General features: G+C 38.2%; 1 protein-coding gene across 9 annotated transcripts in view; it reads left to right on the forward strand.

The window, feature by feature from the left end:
- ATP2C1 (ATPase secretory pathway Ca2+ transporting 1) overlaps positions 1-18,129 on the forward strand; it is a 178,846-nt gene that overhangs the window by 135,167 nt on the left and 25,550 nt on the right. For all 9 annotated transcript variants that reach the window (XM_050777766.1, XM_050777726.1, XM_050777735.1 and 6 more), the window contains 3 exons: positions 1,738-1,894; positions 5,660-5,830; positions 6,996-7,093. In XM_050777766.1, the coding sequence (XP_050633723.1) occupies positions 1,738-1,894; positions 5,660-5,830; positions 6,996-7,093 (426 nt within the window). The remainder of the gene's footprint in view (positions 1-1,737; positions 1,895-5,659; positions 5,831-6,995; positions 7,094-18,129) is intronic.

Raw genomic sequence — 18,129 nt, forward strand, 5'->3', positions numbered from 1 at the left:
CTTAGAAAGATATTGGTGGATTAAAAAAAACAAAACAAAAGCGAGACTTAAAGACTTAAAATTCAGTGAGGATAGAGGTAGAGCATTGTTCCTAGATACCAGTGATACAGCAGGCCTAGAAATCAGCCAATTAGAAATGGAAAGAAGAGTGAAGGAAGGCGGTCTCCAGTAAAATATAGAGGTAATAGCTTATCTGCTTCTTTGTTGATGTGAAAAAAGGCCATGAGAAGGGTTTTATATTACATTGAAGAGTTTAGGAAGAATGAATGATAGGTATACAGAAAACAAAGCAAATTAAAGAGGTGGTTATTAACTTTCTAAAAGACGAAACTTGAACAGGAAAAGAAGTATCCTATTTGAGCTATCAATCAGGATAGGCCATGAAAACAACATCATGCTCTCCTGCTGCCTCCCTGTCCCCAAATATCTGCTCTTTGTAGTTATTTGGGAACTCAGGCAGATGGAAGCTCCATTTTAACGTGAGCACACACTGTCACAGCAGGGGTAGAAGAATAGGAAATTATGCACCGGCACCTACATTTCCATTTGGAAGTGACACAAATACTCATGTTTATTGGCTAAATCAAGTCATGCCTGACTTTTGGAGTGAGGAGGGCAATAGGGAAATACACTCCTACCTACCAGGAGAGCTGGGATATTTGTGAATTGCTGTAGTCATTACCACACTTGTCTTAGCGGCAGGGAGTCTTGATGTAAACAAAATACTGGCAGATTTTCCTTTAACTATATCATAATGATGGGGAGGGGGGAATAGGTAGTGGGAATGGGGAAATTAACATCTGTCACAATAGACAGTGTATAAAATTGATACCTGAAGGAGGAGCAGTATAAACATGTTAAAAACATGAGGGTAAATATCAGAGAAAACAGCTAAAAATGTTAAAATTATTTTGCTTCCATGGAGTAGGACTAGTGGTGAGAAGGGTTGGACAGGAAACTGCAGTATTTCTTTTTTTTTTTTTTTTTTTTTTTTTTGAGACGGAGTCTCGCTCTGTCGCCCAGGCTGGAGTGCAGTGGCGCGATCTCGGCTCACTGCAAGCTCCGCCTCCCGGGTTCACGCCATTCTCCTGCCTCAGCCTCCCGAGTAGCTGGGACTACAGGCGCCCACAACCGCGCCCGGCTAATTTTTTGTATTTTTTTTTTTTTAGTAGAGACGGAGTTTCACCGTGGTCTCGATCTCCTGACCTTGTGATCCGCCCGCCTCGGCCTCCCAAAGTGCTGGGATTACAGGCGTGAGCCACTGCAGTATTTCATTATAAGCTTTATAAGCATATTTACCATGATAAAAAATAAAAAGTCTGATAATACCCATAAATACACTGTGATTGGGAGAATTAAATGGCGTTTTAGGTAGATAGGGAGATATAGATGTATATAGTAGCTAATAGAGAACTTGAACCATTGTGAACTGTTATTTCTCTACCATTTCTTGTTGTGTTGCAATGAGCCTCTTTCCACATTCAGAGTGCCAAATTTGGGGCTTAGTATATAGCATTGCCTTTAATGTGTGGGATGGTGGGATAGATGTTTTCTATAAAAGATACAGAAAGCTCCATACAGGAATATTTAATCTTCAGAGTTCAGGTGGCAGTCAAAACCTTAGGCTTGAGTAGCTTCTCTGGGAATTATGAGAAATGAATGGCACTTAATTTTGGACTCCAATGGAAGGTATGTACAAGTTGAAATTAAACTTGTGTTTGGTACATTTTTTCTTAGGACAGACCAGAGATTTGTTTTATGAAAGGTGCTTATGAACAAGTAATTAAGTACTGTACTACATACCAGAGCAAAGGGCAGACCTTGACACTTACTCAGCAGCAGAGAGATGTGTACCAACAAGAGAAGGCACGCATGGGCTCAGCGGGACTCAGAGGTAAGGCTATTTCAGCATAGTCCCCTGGGGTGGAAAGGTAGTGCCTTTTTTTAATTGCAGATGAATTCATGCTTCACATCTGAGCTGTCCAACTCTCTTCCAGGCTTTGTAGAACCCTTGCCAGTATTGAGGTGTTGTGTTTTAGTTGGTTAATTGGCCCTCAAAAGGTGGAAATTTGAGAATGTAGCAAAATATGAATCACTGGTTCTTTTAGATCTCCGGAGGTCTCTGAGTAGCTGATAGAAATTTTATTTTAAACAAGTTTATCTTGTGAGAAGGGAAATGGATCAGGGTAAAATGGTGTTACTCTCTTTTTATCATTTTGTCTTAAAGACAAAAATAATTTTCTATGAGTCTGAGGCCTCTAATATATCCTTTAAGGTGGTTGCTAACTTGATCTGTTACTGTTCACCAGGGAGGTAAAGAAGTCCCCAGATACTGCTTACTTATATGCTGCTGACTGAGCAGTGATGGGGAGAGGGTCTGCTGGACACACACACATCAGGCCACCTCTCCTAGGGATGTCATGTGTAAGACTAGGGGGTTGGTGGTTGGTGTCCTAACCTGATTCTTACCTTCTGGATAGTCATCTGGCTTCTGCAGAATATATATAGTTATGTAGTCTCAGAGCACTTGGAAGAGTTGGCTTCCTTAATTTTATTATTTTAATGAAATAGGAGTCTAAGCACTACAGTTTCTGGGAGGAAGAAAAACAAGTTATGTGAGAAATGTTTTTATTTGTTGTTCACTTAAGCAAAGGCTTTTTTTGAATTTTAAACATTTGTATGGTTATATAGGGCTTCTGTTCTTAAAATAAACTAAGTTTGGAAAGGTACTCTTATCAGCAGAGAACACTGCTCCCAGCCTGCTGCCATTGCTTTATGCCCTTCTCTCTGAACCTTCTGTGCCAGCCCCCAGGCTGCTGAACCAAGATCACTCCTCATAGCCCTGCCCCCAGAGCTTGGTGCATCTCATCTGGGATATGGGCTGTATTGTGACCATCTTAACACTTCATCCCCTGTCTCCAAGGAAATGGGAGGCAGAGACTCGTGGCTGAGAAGTTATTTTGCAAATGGATATTTTGGATGGAAAAAAATTTAAAGGAAAATAACTTTTCCTTCCCCCTTTTAATGTAAGAGGCTTTGATGGCAGGTTCTAGAGTTTCTGGGGTTTCATCCCAAAGACCTGAATCTGGAACATTCTCTGGATCCCCCCCACCTCAGTCCTCAAGCTTTCTGGACCCCTGAAGCCAAGGCAGATTCTTTCTCTCAGCATCAGTTCTGGGGCAGGAGGAACCTCTTTTCTGGTTTACCTGGGCCAGACCCAGGGTCTCTGAAACCACAGGGTTTTGATATATTTTTATCAAGCCAAATGTGCAAATGCTAACTGACACTCTGGAGAATTGAGCACAGGGGGTGCCCTCGTACATTGTACCCTCGCTCCCTTCTGAACAGTTGGCAGACCAAACTGTTTGGTGGCCCCAGCTGCTGGAAGCTGAGATACTCTGGCTCAGGGTAATGCTTTGTTCCCTTTACATTCCTCAACTTTCCACCTCAGCTAGGGAAAGAGAATGACAGTTAAGGCTTGGCCCAGGATTACAATCCTTAGAGCAAGTGGGAGTTTCAGAGACTTAAGGGGCACTGCAGGGAGGCCTTGCTGCCACAAAATTAGGGTTTTGATTGCTAAAGCCTGTGTATGAAGGGGCAATGGCAGCTCCACTGAGCCAATCCTGGGAAGACTGGTGCAGAGGGCCTGTTACTCCCCTGATTCATCTCCTTCTTGATTGCTGACATCTGGGGCTTTGACCCTTTCTTTTTAAATTACTTTTGCTAAGATGCACTTACTTATTTATTTTTTAAAAAGACCATTGGTGGACAAAATGTAAACCCATTTCTCTCCTCTTTTGAACTTCTGGGATGTAATCACTTCGAGTTTGTTGGCTTTGTTTCCAGCAATTAATACAGCATTAAAAGAGCGGAGAAAAAAAGGTAGGGAACTCTTAGCAGCACATAGCAAGAGGTTTTAAAGTGGTTTGCATTTAGAGGACTTAAAGAGGTTTTGAAGGTCTAGTATATGTTCCCTCTTTTTCTTAGTTTCTGGAACAGAGTTTTCCTACCTCGTTATATTGACTAACTCTTTTCATATGAAGGATTGTGGAGGTTTGTGTATGTATGTTTTGTATTGTAACATTATGAAGTAGAGCAGAGTCGGTAGAGGGGAAAGTTTTTGTTGCACAGGGTTTTGGGAAACATTCTGCTCATTTGTCTCTTGCTTCATGTCTTTTCTTCTTTATCTCCCCTTGTGCTCCATTTCCCTCCTCCCCCTGCAATTACCATAATGAAGAACAGAAAGATTTTAAACCTCAGTTGATATGTACTTACGTTATATCTTATAAAACTTAAGTTTCTAAAATACTGTGATTCTTAATTTTGATATTAGAGTATATTTTGTTTTATGTCAGGGATTCTTCACATGAAAAAAGTTTACCTAATCTTGACTTAGAGAGTAGCAACAGATTTTCATTGGTGCTAAAGAAGCAAATAAATGCAGGATACTAACCTCTAGACTAGTGCCACCCCTCCATTAGGAGTGTGCAGAGCTGATCTTTCCGTCTTAGGATTTGCTGACGTACTTTTTTGTCACTGTCCCCTTCTGTTACCATCAGCCTCTATCCCAAACACCAGAAACTGTGAAGTGGCTCATTCTTTCAAGGGTGAAAGCCTTTGGAGCCCACATCTACATAAATAATTAGGTATATGACTCTTACATTGGAAAAATAGAATTACTTGCCTTTAACCTTGATTTTTTTTGGGGGGGGGGGTATATGTAATCTTTCATACCTTCTGCTTGAACAAGAACAGATACTTTCTTTGGTCTCTCTGGGGCTTTTCAGTCTCCCCTTGACTTATTTATGTTTAGTTTGTATGTGCATGTTGTTCAGTCTAATGTCTCAGATGCAGGTACATCCCTTTGGTTAATGAAAGTAGTTACTGGAGTTCCATAATTCTGAGAGCAAGCTAAATGATATTTGGGAAATGAAAAGTACTTTATACTTTATCTTACATGCCCAAGGATGACAGGGAAATAAGTAGAAATAATAATATGATAGTGTTATTTATATACTCTTAGAGAACCAAAGTTACAAATAAGAAATGTCTGTTCATGTTATGGAAAGAGTAAAAGAATCCAAACTATTGTTGGTATTTATGGTTTTACAACCGCTTTCAAATTAACTTTACCTTCCAGGAGTTTTCATGTACAAAGTTGTTATAGGCTGTGTATAATTAATTAATACAGCCTTCTCTTCAAAGTGTTTGATTTTTCTGGAGATCTTGCAAATAGAAAGATGAAGATCCATTAGAAGCCACCTTCAAAGGTGTTTGTTTAAAATTGACTTTAAAGCTTGACAAACCCATAGTTTCTCTAAATAATTAATTCTATTTTCTAAAGAGGCCGTAGTTCCTGTTGAAAGTAGCTGCATGTGGTTACTATGTGAAGATACTGTTCATTTTCCATCTCTTGCCTACTCTGCCCTTCAGTTCTTTAGTTTGATTCTTTTTAGTTAAAACAGCTTAAAGGGACCCCATATCCAGAACCATTAAACTATAATGTTTTGGTCTGTAATCATTTTGATTTTACAAATGACATTATAGTCTTAAGTGATTTATTTAAGAAGTGTTACTGTCTCCAAATTCTATCAACTAAATTCTGATGTTTTTGTGACTCACTTTTTTTGTTGTTGTTTGGATTTTATTATTTCCTAAGTTCTTGCTTTGGCTTCTGGTCCTGAACTGGGACAGCTGACATTTCTTGGCTTGGTGGGAATCATTGATCCACCTAGAACTGGTGTGAAAGAAGCTGTTACAACACTCATTGCCTCAGGAGTATCAATAAAAATGATTACTGGAGATTCACAGGAGACTGCAATTGCAATCGGTATAACTAGACTGCTTTCTTTTGTTTTCGATAGTTTTTCTTAAAATACTGTGGTGCATAATTTTGTGAACTATTAGATATGAATATGTTTATGTAATATTGAGATTATACAGTTGAAATCGACTCATGGTTTTGCTCATGGTCTATATAAAGTTTGCAAAACTGATTATAGTTTAAAAAGTAATAACATTGACATGCATAACTAAATCATGAAATCACATGTATTTTATTCACAGAGGGTAATTATTTTTAATCTCATGATCACCGTGATGACAGAATAAAAGCACTAGATGATGAATGTCAAAGAAAACATGAAACTTAGTTTTCCCTTTCAACTTAAGTATAATTTTCAAAGCAGACTTGTGCATAATTTGGAAGAAAATAGCTTGTTATATGTATTTGTTTTTTATCATGTATACCTATATTTGAATGCTATTTAAGATTACCTTAAGAAGTATAATAAGGGCAAAAAAGAGACTGAAAGTGAATTTCCCAGAGCCTCTAAACTGTAATTCATACTGATAAATTTAACAGTTGGCTAAAGTCCATTAATTCTTATTTGGAGAGGGGTTAGTCCAGGAGTTTCGAACTATATATTGTCTAAGAATAGGTCACTAGGAACATGATATTATTGGAAGAATAACTTTTCAATGTTTATTTTCATTTATGTATAACTACATGATTACCACAGATCCACCACCATTTTGTCTGGCTTTGGACACTGTACTTAAAATGCACTCTGATCTTCATTGCATTTCAGCTGCTGAGCAGAACCTGATTGGCCTAGTTTCAATTCTTAGGTATGCTGGCTTAAACAGTCAAAATTCTTTTTTTTTTTTCTTTTTTCCTGTAGAGACAGGGTCTTGCTATATTGCCCAGGCTGGTGTTGAACTCCTGGGCTCAAGCGATCCTCTAGCCCCAAAGTGCTGAGGTTACAAACCTGAGCCACTGTGGCCAACCCTGAAAATTCTTTATTCTTAAATTTAAACAAAAATAAAAGTCAAACATAAAACCCCAGACTTAATATTGATTCAGATAGGTTTGTATTACTAGTAGATAAAAAAAGAGAATAGATAGCAAATCATACTAAATGAGCATTATGTTGACTTAGCCCGTCAAGCGAAAACAATTTGGTTTATTACATTTTCTCTCTCATTCACTTTAGCCAGTCGTCTGGGATTGTATTCCAAAACTTCCCAGTCAGTCTCAGGAGAAGAAATAGATGCAATGGATGTCCAGCAGCTTTCACAGATAGTACCAAAGGTAGGCCTAAACTAAAGCCTTTTAGACTGAAAGGCCTTATTCTAAGTGTTACCATTTCTGCTACTATCTTAATGAAACTGTTTAATTGTGAACATCAGGGATTTAAGTAACCACCAGATTTGTTGGTTCAAATCCTGAAATGAAGTCTTATCATTGAAGTAGTCTTATGGATTATTTTATGATATGATGTTTATGAATATCAGTGAAAAATTATTAATTTTATCAAGAACTAGATTTCCTCTGAGAAAAGTACTGTGGAAATTAAAAGTGCTTGTATTTATGAATTAGAGGATGGAGAGAGATGATTGCTTTATACTTCTTACTCTTTTGTTCAATTTTAATTTTAGCATGAGTATGTAATTTTTTTTAAGGTACAATTTACGTATAGTAAAATGCACCTATTTTAGTGTATAGTTCTGAGCATTGACAGATGCATGCAGTCTTGTAATCACCACCACAGTCAAGATATAGAACAGTTCCATCATCCCCTCAAATTATCTTATGCCTTTTTGTGGTTACTTTCTCTCCCCCTACTTCCCGGACTTGGCAGCCACTAATTCGTTTTTTGTCTCTGTCACTTTACCTTTTCTAGAATGCACTAAAAATTGAATCATACCGTATGAATGAGGCTTTTGAATCTGCTTCTTTCACTTAGCATAATGCATTTGACATTTATCTATGTCGGTGGTGTGTATTAGTAGTTTGTTGCTGTTTTTTAAAGTAATAATTCTATTGTGGGTGTACCTTACCTATTCACCAGTTTAAGGACATTTAGATTGTTTCCACTTTCTGATGATTATGAATAAAGCTGCTGTCAACATTTGTGTACAGGCTTTTGCGTGAAAATAAATTTTCATATCTCTTGGGTAAATACCTGTGAGTAATTGCTGGGTCATACACTTAATGTATATTTAATTTCATAAGAAACTGCCAAATTGTTTTACAAGATGGCTTTATTATTTTGCACCCCCACCAGCAGTGCCTGGAACTTCTAATAGTCCTGCATCCTCCCTAGCACAAGGGAGTGTCATTGCCCTCACCCCCCATTCTAATAAGTATACAATGGTATCTTACGATGATTTTAGTGTGCATTTCCCTCACAACTAGTGATGTTGGATATCTTTTCATATGCTTATTTGCCATCCATATATCTTCTTTAGTGAAGTGTCTGCCCTGCCTGTTTTAAAAAAATTATGTTTTCTAATTATTGAATTTTGAGCATTCTTTATATAATGTGGATACAAGTCCTTTATTAGATATTTATTTGAAAATGTTTCTTTCCAGTTGGTAGTGTGTCTTTTCCAAGAGGGGAAGTTTTTAATTTTGATTAGGTCTAGTTTTTCAATTTCTTTTATGGACAATGCTTTTGATATCTCAGAACTCCCTGCCTAACCCAGGTTCACAAAGATTTTCTTTGTGTTTTCTTATGGAAGTTTTATAGTTTTGGGTTTTATACTTAGGTCTGTGATCCATTTTGAGTGTGTTTTTTGTATATGTTGTAATGGGTTAAGGTTTATTTTCTTTGCATATAGATGTTCAATTATTCCAGCAACATTTGTTGAAAAGACTATCCTTTTTCCATTGAAATACTTTTTTACTTTTGATTATAATGCTTTTCTAACAAATTATTTGTAGGAAGAGAGGTATTTCCTGCCCCACAGCACAGTAACTTCTTTAGAGCCAGGTTCCCTGATACAAGATTAACTTACTTTATTATCTTGGGCTGCCTTGTAAGGGGCCTATCAAAGCCTGGTTTGTGGGTACACAGGTCCCGTAGGAAGTGCCCCATAAGAGGTGGGCAGCAGTCTTCCCAGTTGCTGACAGTTCAGATTTCTTGGTTTTATTTATTTTATATGCACATCTATTTGTATGTCCTTCAAAATAAGCACTTATCTGGAATTTGCTATTTTGTAGCCATCCATTATTACTAATAAAATATTGCTACCTCTTCCTTCATTTATTTTACACTTACAACTTCAAGTTATATATTCGGAACATGGAATTTTCTTAAATTATTTCTGCATCTTAAGGTAAGGTATGTCTATACTTTTTTGATTAGGAAATTTATTCATTAGTAGTATATGTTCAACATAGAAAAATAAAATGGTATAGAAAAGTAAGAGCTACAATAGAAGTTGTCTGTAATCTAACCCACACTTAGGTTATGCATCCACAGAGTATCCATAATAAGTTAACCTATTATGACTTAAAAAAAATATGTTTAACAAAACCTGGTTGCTACTTTATACTGTTATAATTCTGAACATTCATTTTACATAACTTTGGCATTTCTGAAGTCAGTTATTATTAGAAAACATGTTTTTAATTGCTGTACAGTATTTTGGGTATACCATGTGTATGTGTGTATAAATGCACAGCATATATATATATATATATATAGTTACATAACCATTTTCCTGTTGAAATTTGAGCTTCTATTCTTTTTACTACTGTAAGTGTTCCTTTAAGGATAATGACAATAGCAACCATTTACTATCTGCCAATTGCATGTATTACCTACATTATCTAATTTACTTCTTTTAGCTACCTTATAAAAGATAGGCAGCACCACTTCAAAAATTCTAATAATTAATAAGCCTTATTTCTTAGCAGTGTTAGATTGATAGAATAATTGAGCAGATAACACGGTTCTGCATTCCTACCCCATCTCTACCCTCTACTCCTAGACAGTTCCCCTTCATATTAATAGACTGCATTACTGTAGTATATTTATTGCAATTAATGAGCTAATATTGATACAGTTGTATTTTATTTCATGGTTTACACTAAGGTTTACTTTTTGTGTTGTACCTTTCTAGGGGTTTTGACAAATACATAATGACATATATCCACCATTACAATTTCTTTTTTTTTTTTTTTTTGAGATAGAGTCTCGCTCCACCATTACAATTTCATACAGAGTAGTTTCATTGCCCTGAAAATCCCTGTGTTTGACGTTTTCATCCCTCCCCACTCCCCTCAAATCCTTGACAACCACTGATCTTTTTACTGTCTCTAGAGTTTTGCCTTTTCCAGAATGTGTATGGTTGGAATAATAATGTATGTAGCCTTCTCAGACTGGCTTTTTTTCACTAAGCAATATGCATGTAAGGTTCCACCATGTCTTTTCCTGGCTTAGTAGCTCATTTCTTGTGAGCACTAAATAATATTCCATTGTATGAAAGTGCCACAGTTTATCACTTCACCTTTTGAAGGGCATCTTAATTGCTTCCAGGTTTGGCAGTTATACATAAAGTTGCTCTAAACATTCATATACAGGTTTTTGTGTAGACATAAGTTTTCAACTCATTCCGCTAAATACTAAGGAGCACAATTGCTGAATCAGATCATATGGTAAGAGTGTATTTAGTTTTTTAAGAAACAGGCAGTTCCATTTTTGTGGATGAGGAAATTGAGGCCCAGAGTACTTGGGAGACTTGACTGATGTCTCAGAGCTAGTAAGTAGTGGTGTTGGCATTGGAAGTGGAATCCAGGTCTGTATGCTCCAGAGTTCATCTGTTGTTTGCTGTTTCTTTGAATATTATTGAACCTAAGATGTACCCATCTCTGATTATTATTATTATTGTTACTATTTTTTACCACTGCCCTTATCCATATACATCTCTGATTATTTTTATACACTAAATTCCTACATGTGAAATGATTGGACTAGTGTTCAACACATTTGTAAGGCCCTTAACATATATTGCTGAATTGTTCTCTAGAAAGGTTTCTGTTTATATTTCCATAAACTATGCTTCATATAGTAGCATTAAGTCCCTAGACCTCCAGTCCCACTTCCCTCATCCTCTAGCAAGTGGTTAGATTTTGGATGTTGTTACTAATAGAAATACACTATTTTGCTTATCCATATTTTTTCTTTCTGAACTTCTAATCACTCACGAATGCTGTTTTCAGAGAGAGCCAATCATAGTCCTGAAAGATGTAATTTCGAATGTTGAAATCCTGAAAGATTGAAATCCTTAAAGTCTTAAAATCCTGAAAAAGCACAGTCCCCAAAGATCAAAATCCTAAAAATCTAATTCTGGAAAAAATAATTTTAAAATAAAATCATTTACATTTTTAAGAAGGAATTTATTTGAGAAACATAAAAACATGAAAATGCTCCATTGGTCACTTTATACAAAATAAGCAATAATAAATAACCTACACAGTTTTGCAAGCATTTGCAAGCATAAACACTCAGGCATAGTATATGACAGACAGATATAACATAGGACTGTTATGAGCATATGAACTGTATTTATAAAGAAATAGGTCATAAGGGAAATGCATAAACACCTATCACTATGGTTGCTAATTGTGTGCACCCCACTTTATAACTGTGGGTCATTTTTATCTTTCACAAATGCAGATGTATGAAAAGGACATCTGTTCATTTATTGAGGAAGTTTCAACATTTTTACATACATGTACAATGCTTACATACAAAGTCAACATTGTGATCATGCACTTTTGTGAAGTCAAATTTGTAAAACATGCATAAAACAAATTAGAACCCTTTAAGTCTCTATAACTTATGCTTCCAGTGTTGGAAATGATGCAGAGGTGAAATACACAGCATAGCAAATTGTAAAAAATAATGCTGACAATTTAAAATAGTGGAAAATGAAACTAAAAAAAGAAAAACAATGGCGGGGGATGGTGGCTCACACCTGTAATCCCAGCACTTTGGGAGGCTGAGGCAGATGGATGGCCTGAGGTCAGGAGTTCGAGACCAGCCTGGCCAACATGGCGAAACCCCATCTCTACTAAAAATACAAAAATTAGCTGGGCGTGGTGGTGAGCGCCTATAATCCCAGCTACTCAGGAGACTGAGGCAGGAGAATCGCGTGAACCCGGGAGGCAGAGGTTGTGGTGAGCTGAGATTGCACCAGTGTACTCCAGCCTGGGTGACAGAGCAAGACTCTGTCTGCCCACCTCCCCACCGAAGGAAAAAAAAAGATAACAAGAAGAACAAAAAAACCTAAAAAGAAACTATGACATGGAAAATTATATTACAGAGATAGATGATGGACAGTTGCATGGAGATAGTCCATAAAAGCTGGCTGACCTTCACGATCATTAACTATATTTTGAAGTCTTGCAGCATGATGAATAATTGCTTTTTTTTCTTTAAGAACATGGCTATCAGAGTATGTTCATATTCATTTTCTACGTGGCACTGCTCTTTTTGAAATTCTGTGATTCGATGTACACTAACATGAACATTCTCTATTAAATTTTCCTATCCTGTGATTGTGATTTTCAGGAGTTTAGACTTTGTTGTTGTTTTTGTTTTGTTTTTGAGACGGAGTCTCGCTCTATCGCCCAGGCTGGAGTGCAGTGGCGCGATCTTGGCTCACTGCAAGCTGCGCCTCCCGGGTTCACGCCATTCTCCTGCCTCAGCCTCCCGAGTAGCTGGGACTACAGGCGCCTGCTACCACGCCCGGCTAATTTTTTGTATTTTTAATAGAGATGATGTTTCACCATGTTAGCCAGGATGGTCTCGATCTCTTGACCTCGTGATCTGCCTGCCTCATCCTCCCAAAGTGCTGGGATTACAGGCATGAGCCACCGTGCCCGGCTGAGGAGTTTAGACTTTAGGGATTTTGATCTTTAGGGATTTCAGCATTTGGTATTATGGCATTTGGTATTGTATCTTTCAAGATTATGATCCCAATATGTTGAGATCGTAGATCACTGTTGGGATCACTGCCACCCAGAGAATTGGGGCAGTGTGGATGTTTGCTTTGTTTTTAGGGTGGGGAAGGTGTTTATATATTTGAATAGGGCTTCGTGTGTGTGTGTGTGTGTGTGTGTGTGCACATACTATCCTGGTAATCTCTTCCTGATGTTTATTTCTGAATAAATCCTATATTGGATTTTTTTTAGTGGTATTGGGACAGAGTATTAGTAAATGTATGTGAAATCTGCAGTTACTTAAACATTTTGCCATTAGACTTTCGCTTAACTTCTCAGAGATACTAAATGTGGTGAAACTTTCATTTTATTTGCTTTGTTCAGTTCGTCTTCTGGCTGTCTTATAAAAATTATGGTGAACTCTGTAAACCAACCTAAAGGTATTTAGAGAAGAAAGAAACTAATTACAAATTACATCATCAGCCTGGACAAATCACATTGTCGGGATTTCCCAAGTAGAGTGGGTGTGCATTAATTATAGCAGATATCCTGATGCTATTCCAAGGAGACTAAAACAAAGTAAGACCTAAGCCCTGTCAGAAGCTCATTGAATTGCTTAAATTCATCCTACTTTAAAGTGGAATTCTATAAATACCAGCTCTCCCTCCCAGGTATTTTGTATGTTTCGAATACCTAAGTCTTTACTCTAAATATTATTAGTTAATTTTTTGTCTCATTGGTTAGCAGGACTGCCCCACCCTCATTTTGTCTTTTTTCCTACTTCATTTTGTGTTCATGTAACCCTCTTACAGCCAATATGTTTATTTGGTTTTCAGCTTTTTAATTATTTTATTTTGTTTTGTTTTTTTGGAGATGGTGTCTTGCTTTGTTGCTCAGACTGGAGTGCTGTGGCATGATCATAGCTCACTGCTGCCTTGAATTCCTGGGCTCAAGCTATCTTCTGCCTTAGCCTCCCAAGTAGCTGGAACTATAGGCGCTCACCACTATGCTTGGATAATTTAAAAAAAAAAACAGAAAAAAAAAATTAATTTCTGAATGGATTTTTAAACTTTTTTGAAAGAAAGGATTTGTGGAAATGGAGTCTCACCATGTGTTGCCCAGGTTGGTCTTGAATTCCTGGGCTCAAGTGATGCTCCCACCTCAGCCTCCCAAAGTGCTGGGATTATAGGCATTAGCCACTGCACCTAGCCTCTTCTTCTGCTTTCCTTTGTTTGTTTTTTGAGACAGAGTCTTTTGCTTTGTTGACCAGGCTAGAGTGTAGTGGTGTGACCATAGCTCACTGCAACCTCAAACTCCTGGGTTCAGGTGATCTCCCCAGTTCAGGTGATCCCTCATGACTCAGTCTCCGGAGTAGCTGGGACTACTGGCATGTGCCACCATGCCTAGGTAATTTTGTTATTTTTTTGTAGAGATGGGGTCTTGCTATGTTGTCCAGGTTGGTCTCAAACTCCTGGGCCCAAGTGATCCTCCTACCTTGGCCTCTCAAAGTGTTGGGATTACAGGCGTAAGCCACTGCACTCACAGTTTCCTACTTTTGCTTTACATCAGTTTGAATAACTCTTATTATTGTTACAAATAAAACAGACCTTTTGTTCTAAATCACTAGCTTGTTGAGGTTTTCCCCCATGTACTAGAATCATATTAATTCTGCCCCTCATTAAAATATTTTTCAGCCATCCTTTTTCATAATTCTTTAGAACACATTTCATTCTCCCTTTGGAATATGGAGTGTTGCTGTGTACTTTGACCTAGAGCCAATTAAAAAGTAGTACTGAAACTCAGTTTTGCTTGTTTATTAAGTCATCTGGGAATTCTCAGTGTTTTCCATTTGTGACTTTTTCTAGTGGGTTCTACATTTTCCATTGATTCATTGATAGAAGTGGTCATCCTCTTTCATTCTTCTTTGTCTGATTTACTTCCATTTATATTTCTGCTGAATATATTCACCAAGTCCCCATATTGTTATTCCAATTCATATATTGTCTAATTTTTAATAGGTTGTAAATCTTTATTTCAATCACTTGTTTTTTCTTCAGTGCATTAGTTTTCTTTAATCTGTCCTAGAAGATTTGAGGATCTTCAGTAGGTTATTCTAATGCAAGACGGATCTTTTCCATTAACTTCTCCTTTAATATTTTCCTTTTTTTTTTTTATAACTTCCTTTCCCTAGTACATCTTGTCTATTAATCTCCATCAAAAGAACTGTGAGTGCTGACCACAAATGTGACACTGAAAAGGAGGACTCATAAGAAGAGAAAAATACCCCTTGTAGATTGCTTCTGAAAATACGTGGCCTTGTTCTACTCTCTTTGATGATTTTTATCTCTTTGTCCAAATCTAAAATCAGGCCAAAGTACCCAACTGTCACAACTGGATCAAGCCAGCTGCACCTTTTACCACCAAGTACAAGGCTCACTGCAACCCACGGATATCCACCTAACCTCAGGACAGCCATGATCCCCAATAGGCAGGGATGACACCCATGACCAGCAAGAAGCAGCTACAGAAAATTGATCCTCAGTGCCTCTGCCTTCCATAAAGATTTCTGGGGATCATGTCTCTCAGGGAGAAATGAGGCAGGAGAATAGAGAATTAGGGTACTCAAGGGTGAACGTATAAGTAAAAGAACAGTAGGTGCAGCCAGTTCTAGGCAAGATGAGTAAAAGGACAGTAGGTGCAGCCAGTTCTAGGCATGTAGGTCACATCTTTACTCCTGTGATAACAAGACAGAAGTCTCCACTTCAGCCTCTGATTGGCTGGGAATCAAGTCTCCACTTCAGTCTCTGATTGGTCACAGGCTAATCTTTCATAGGGTGTAATCAATTGGAGGCCTCTAAAGGGCACCTAGGAGTGTTACCAAATTCTTTTAACTTAGTAAAAACCCTAGGCTGGGCATGGTGGCTCACACCTGTAATCGCAGCACTTTGGGAGGCCAAGGCCGGTGGATCATGAGGTCAGGAGTTCAAGACCAGCCTGGCCAAGATGGTAAAACCCTGTCTCTACTAAAAATACAAAAATTAGCTGGGTATGGTGGTGGGCACCTGTAATCCCAGCTACTCAGGAGGCTGAGGCAGAGAATTGCTTGAACTCAGGAGGTGGAGGTTGCAGTGAGCTGAGATCACACTACTGCACTCCAGCCTGGGTGACAGAGCGAGACTACGTCTCAAAAAAAAAAAAAAAAAAATGGCTCGGCATGGTGGCTCACGCCTGTAATGCACTGTGGGAGGCCAAGGGGGGCAGACCACCTGAGGTTGGGAGTTTGGGACCAGCCTGACCAACATGGAGAAAACCCGTCTCTACTAAAAAATACAAAATTAGCCGGGCATGGTACGGCTTGTGCCTGTAATCCCAGCTACTTGGGAGGCTGAGGCAGGAGAATCGCTTGAACCCGGGAAGAGGAGGTTGTGATGAGCCGAGATCGCGCCATTGCACTCCAGCCTGGGCAGCAAGAGTGAAACTCCACCTCAAAAAAAAAAAAAAAAAACCAAAAAACAACCCAAAAATGCCTGAAGAACATTGTAGTTGGGATTCATGAGCCACTTGCTCGAGCCCATTTCTGCTCTGTGGAGTGTACTTTTGCTTCAATAAGTTTGTGCTTTCGTTGCTTCATTCTTTTATTCCTTTGTGTGTTTGGTTCAATTCTTTGTTCAACACACCAAGTACATGGACAACTCACAGTCAAGACCTTTCATTCGCTAACGGATTTATTTTGCAGCTTTGGCAAACACTTGTTATATTTCAGTGCTGTGTGCTACATGATTAATTTCTGTAGTAATTAGAGTTTTCACTTAGAAGGTTACCAGTATGTTTTGGATATATATGTAACTGAGTCTTTTTTAAAGACACAGTGAAGAGTTTCTGAATGGATTTTTGAACTTTTTTGAAAGAAAGGATATTTCCCAAATATAAATTATGTGATTCATGATATTTGGATTGCCTAGGGATAATCAGTAATGTGATATTACAGTCCAGCAGAGTCTTTTGTTTAAGAAAATAATACCTTTTTTTTATTTAGACCTTTATTAAAAGGAGAGAACCAGGGAACAGTCTTTATGGTAGTACTGACATATATTCAGTTGTTCATTCATTTTATTTGTCTTTATAGAGCACCGTTGGTATAGGACAAAAATCTCTGACTTCTTGAGTCTTAGAAGATAAATGGATATATATTATGTTAAATAAGTGCTTAAGAGCACCCTCCCCCCCCTAAAAAAAGGCAAAATTTGAATGATTAGAGAGGGAGATTGAAATTTTTAGATAGTATGACTAGGGAGGGCCTCACTGAGAAGGTACTATTTGACAGAAAGGGGACCCATGTTATATCTGAAGAAAGAGCATTCCAGACAAGGGCAAAGGCTGGAAGTGAGTGTGCCTGGCATGTGTGAGGAACAATCAGGAGGCCAATGTAGTTCAGTCAGGAAAAGACTAATGATAGGAGTGCCGTGAGATGTGCATTTCTTGAGGGACCCGGTAGATGATAAAGGACTTCGGCATTTGTTCTGAGAGAGATGTGAAATCATTCGAGGGTTTTGAGAAGACACGTGATCTCACTTCTGTATTAACAGTGCCACTTTGGCTACTGTGTTGCAAATTGGGGGAAACTAGGGCAGAAATAAGAAAGTCACTTTGGAGGTATTGGCCCAGAGTGTTGGCAATGGTTGTGGAGTAAGGTGGTTGAATTCTGGATATATTTGTGAGTGGAGTCAACAAGATTCGCTGTCAAACTGCTTGTTGGCACATAAGAAAAATGGAGGAATTAAGGATGGCTCCCCAAATTTGGAGCCTCAGCAACTGCACATATGTACTTTTCATTAACAGAGGATAGGAAGGAGCAAGATTGAGACATCTGAGATGTGGAGTAGGGATGGGAATTAGTTTTGCTGATCTGGATTTCAGAAGAAATGTCTGGGCTTGAGATAAAAATGCATTCAAATAAATGCGTGTAAGTAAAATCCAAAGCCATGTGCCTGGGTATGCTCACCTGAGGCGTAGGGAATTCTGAGACCTCTTATAGAGAAAGGAACTGAGCCCTGGGGTGCTCCAACATCTAGACATCAAGAGAGATCAGGAGAATTCTGTACAAGAGGAACAGCCAAAAAGGTAGGAGGAAGACCAGTGTTGGTGGTGGTGGAAGCCAAGGGAAGATGGTGTTTCAGGAGGGACTAATCATCTATGTTAGGGTGTGGTGGAGAGGTCAAGTCAGATGAGAAATGACTGTAGGCATTAGCAATGTGGTGGTGGTGGTGAGGGTCTTTGAAAGTCATGAATCGTGTTTCAGTGCAGTTGTGATAACAGTATGATCATGGGATGGATTCAGAGAGAATGGGAGACAGCAAGTGTAGGAACTTTCTAAGGAACTCTGCTCCAAAAAT

The sequence above is a fragment of the Macaca thibetana genome, chromosome 2 (assembly GCF_024542745.1).
Source record: "Macaca thibetana thibetana isolate TM-01 chromosome 2, ASM2454274v1, whole genome shotgun sequence".
Taxonomy (NCBI): domain Eukaryota; kingdom Metazoa; phylum Chordata; class Mammalia; order Primates; family Cercopithecidae; genus Macaca; species Macaca thibetana.